At 58.5% G+C, this 3,798-nt stretch overlaps 1 protein-coding gene across 1 annotated transcript; it reads right to left on the bottom strand.

Moving 5' to 3' along the window:
• Positions 1 to 1,225: 1,225 nt before the first annotated feature.
• Positions 1,226 to 3,491, bottom strand: LOC125521149 (probable serine/threonine-protein kinase At1g54610). Its single transcript, XM_048686197.1, has 5 exons — positions 2,836 to 3,491; positions 2,212 to 2,751; positions 2,034 to 2,131; positions 1,812 to 1,932; positions 1,226 to 1,691 (listed from the first exon to the last, which is right to left on the bottom strand). The coding sequence occupies exons 1-5, from the start codon at positions 3,451 to 3,453 to the stop codon at positions 1,419 to 1,421; spliced, it is 1,650 nt and encodes a 549-aa protein (XP_048542154.1). The 5' UTR covers positions 3,454 to 3,491; the 3' UTR covers positions 1,226 to 1,418.
• Positions 3,492 to 3,798: the final 307 nt, after the last annotated feature.

The raw sequence follows: 3,798 nt of genomic DNA, 5'->3' as shown, positions 1-3,798 counted from the left end.
GGGGTCTATTCTGCCGTAGATAAAACCAACTCGTAAAAGAGTATATTCCGTGAATATCTTTTATACGGGTCCGTTTTGCAGGGTCTGCCTCTGCGGCCGTCCGCGCCAACCTGCAAAATCGTTTTTTCGCGAACTGCAAACGCGTTTTGCGGGTCGACGGGATATGGAGTCTACTAGAGATGCTCTTAGGTTTTCGTCCTTAAAAAAACCCGCGCTCTAAAACAATGTCTTCAACAAGGAACTCCAGGCACAACCAATTAATTATGGACCTTGGGTTTTCATCCTGAAAGCTAAGACTTTGTACTCCGCTTGTGTTGCCACCCCCACTTGCCGATGTCGCTTCTACGAGTCACGAATCACCTAGCAAAGTCCCAATCGCCTTGAAGACTTGATCCGTCATTAATAGGCCTCAGCCACCATGACATTCTTTGCCACTGTTTTCATCATGGAAATCGAAATACCGACATGTCCCATAATGTCAACAAACAACGAAGCTTCGCGCCACACCCCCCTGAAGCCACTCGGGCTAAAATAGGGACGCACACGGCCGAATTTCATCCCACCCAGGAATCTACAAGCGTCAAGCATTCAATAAAGATCTCCGGCAGAGCATTTCGAAACTCGTCAATTGCCAGATCAAAGAGGGCCGACATCTAGGAGGACACCATCTCGGATCAAGAAGAAGGCTAGGACCACGTCCCTTGGACAATCAAACTAGCATGCCCCAATGCCGCCGTGCAGCACGTCGGAGAACAAGGCAACCGCGGCCATCCGGCCCGCGCCAAGCCATGGCCAGATCGGGGCGAGCCGGGACGACGCACCAGGAGCCACGCCCTAGGGCGAGGCCAACCACGCCAGCAGCATGCCGGGGAATCCCAGAAAATTTTCCGTACCAAGTGAATAAGATGACATGAGTTTGTATAAGGTGCATGACGTGGATAGTTATGTGGCTAATCATGATGTCGCAACATGCATGACCTAGTGAGATGGGAGAATGCACGTTGTAAGATTTAAAGGTTGTGGTATATGCGTGTAAAATAGTGTTAGTGGATGCTGACATGACACACTTGGTAAGGTGGAAGGCCACATGTTAAAAGAATTGCTTATAGTGAGGATAAACATTTTAAGACTATAGGATAAGACTCATCTTCACAGAAATTCCATTTTCCAACGCTGAACGCAAAATAATAGAGCAGCAACAGACACAGCGGGATCAATCATGGGATAAATGAATCCTCCCACTTCTCTGCAATGGAGATTTATTGATAGATGAACTGCGTCGCAGTCTACAAATCAGGAGTTTCTCAATCAGAACAGCAGCAGTTCAGTCGCAGCAAACTAAGTCGGCAACAGTAGTGGTATCCTGAACATGTTCTGCTGCCATTTTCATCCGCTGAAACCCACACAAATGTCCTCGATCACGTCGCCGATCTGATGGCCACGCCGCGGTGCGCGATGGCGCCGCCCGTGTGCTCGTCGCCGGTGGCGTGGTAGGTGTTGGCCCTCCGCAGCTGCGGCTCATCCGCAGGTAGGAACGACCGCATTGGGCTCACTGCAAACCGTTGCGAGGTCGTGCTGGTGGAGGCCTTGACGATGGCGCTCTCGGCCAGGACCTGTTCTTCTAATGGTAGGCCCAATTTTAGAGTCATGCACAGGGGCCCTGATTTTGCAGGCCAGGCCGTGTTCTCCTCCTACATTCATTCGTCGTCGCGCGCAAAGGAGTCAATGAGAGTATGAAGCTGCTAAAAATTCCGGTTCACGTAGGTAGAACTGCACGAAGATGGATTCGCCTGTGGACTTGTGATGTGTACCTCTTTGTTAGGATTTGGAGATTCGCCATTGGAGAGCTTTGGTTCGTCGCCGTGCTGCTCCCGATCAGCTCTCTGCTTGCCGCTGTTCCTTCGCTTCTGTGAACGCTGCCTCGGCTTGGACCTGCACACATGGTGGCAGAGCAGAAAACCATCAAGCCAACAGAGAGGGAATTCTGCTTCTGCAAGATCAAAGAAGCGTTCATGCGATCGGTCAGTCCTCACTTCCTTCCGTCGTGGGGGGTGGTCGGATCGGCAGCCTCCTCCTTGTACACGCAGGGGAGGTCGGAGACGTCGCACGCCAACGGCGGCGTGCTGAAGAACTGCAATGGAAAGTCGTGTGAGGTGAAGAGCGTCAGACAAACTTGTGTGGACGGATTGGCTTGTGTGCGCGGGCACGTACGTCGCTCTGCAGAGCCTGGGCGGCGGTGCCACGGGCGGCGGGGTCGAGGGCGAGGAGCGTGGTAAGGAGCGGGAAAGCCGACGCCGGCATGCCGGCGAACTTCTCCGCCATCGTCGACTTGTACGTCTTTGGCGGGCGGATGGTGGCGGGTAGCTTCATCCTCCGCCAGTACTCGTCGGGCGGCGACCCGCAGAGGCTGAAGATCTTGAAGAGCTGCTCCACCTCCGTCCTTCCGGGCATCAGCGGCTTGCCGGAGAACATCTCGGCGAGCAGGCAGCCGGCGCTCCAGAGGTCGATGCCCACGCCGTAGTCGGTGGCGCCCAGGAGGAGCTCCGGGGCGCGGTACCAGAGGGTGACCACGCGGCTGGTGAGCGGGCGGCGCCGGCCGGGCCCGAAGTAGTTGGCCAGGCCCAGGTCGCCGATCTTGAGCACGCCGGCGCGGTCGATCAGCAGGTTCGAGCCCTTGATGTCCCGGTGCAGGATGTTGCGCTCGTGGCAGTGCTGCAGCCCCATCAGCAGCTGCTGCATGTAGCACTTGATCTGCATGCCAAGAAACCAAGAAAATAAGTTCTGCTCTTCGGTTCTACGGGTCGTCGTCTCCGGCTCCGGTGGTATATATGGTACCTGTGGCAGGGTGAGGGGGCGGGCGATGAGGCGGGCGAGGTCGGAGTACATGAAGTCGAAGACGAGGTAGATGCTGCGGTGCATGCGGGAGGTGGCGATGCCGTCGAGGCGGATGATGTTGGGGTGGTCGAGCCGGCGGAGGATGCGCATCTCGCGGGCCATGAACTTGACGCTCTCCGGCTCCATGGTGTCGAGCCGGACCTTCTTGAGCGCGACGAGCCGGCCGTCGGCGCCGCGCTCGCGGGCCTTGTACACGTTGCTGTACGTGCCCTGCCCGACCTTCTCGATCTTGTCGAACGCGTCGGCGCTCCGGGGCACGATCCCCTGCAGCGCCTCGCGCGGCACGTTCTCCAGCAGCCACGTCGGCCACCCGTCCACCAGCTGCTCGCGGTCGTCCTCCCGCCGCGCCGCCGGCGCCTGCGGCGGCATCGACAGCGACGGAGAGGAAACCGTGGCCGCCGTCAGGTTCGACGTCCCCGAGGCATCCGTGGTCTCCGTCCCCGCTGGACCGCCATCCTTGGCGTCCGCCTGGTCCCTCGCGACCGCGACGGCGGCGGTGGTGGGGAGCGGGTCGGTGAGGCGGCGGGCGGCGGCGGGCGTGTAGCCGTTGCAGCGCATGAGGTGGTCGATGCCGCGGTCGTGGCTGCGGGCGGGGGAGCCCTCTGGACCGGCTTGGCTTGCGCGCAAAGGCCCCGGGATGGTCAGACGGAGCCGCGGCTGATTTCGGCGGAGCGGGTCGCCTCGCGGCGGCCCGGGGTGCCGCAGAGAGGGAGGACTTGCGAGGATTGGGGCGGCGATCGGGGAATGGAGACAATCAACCATGAAGGGGAAGAGCGGATTGTTCACGCTCCCCGCCATGTGGCCAGCCAACATATAAACCTGCTAAAATTCTGTATCTGCAGGCTGGATGGCTGTAGTGACATTGGGACAGAAGTCAATATTGTTGCGCGCGCCGGCGGGGGC

The sequence above is a fragment of the Triticum urartu genome, chromosome 7, assembly GCF_003073215.2.
Source record: "Triticum urartu cultivar G1812 chromosome 7, Tu2.1, whole genome shotgun sequence".
Taxonomy (NCBI): Eukaryota; Viridiplantae; Streptophyta; class Magnoliopsida; order Poales; family Poaceae; genus Triticum; species Triticum urartu.
This window is presented reverse-complemented; position numbering and strand designations above follow the sequence as displayed.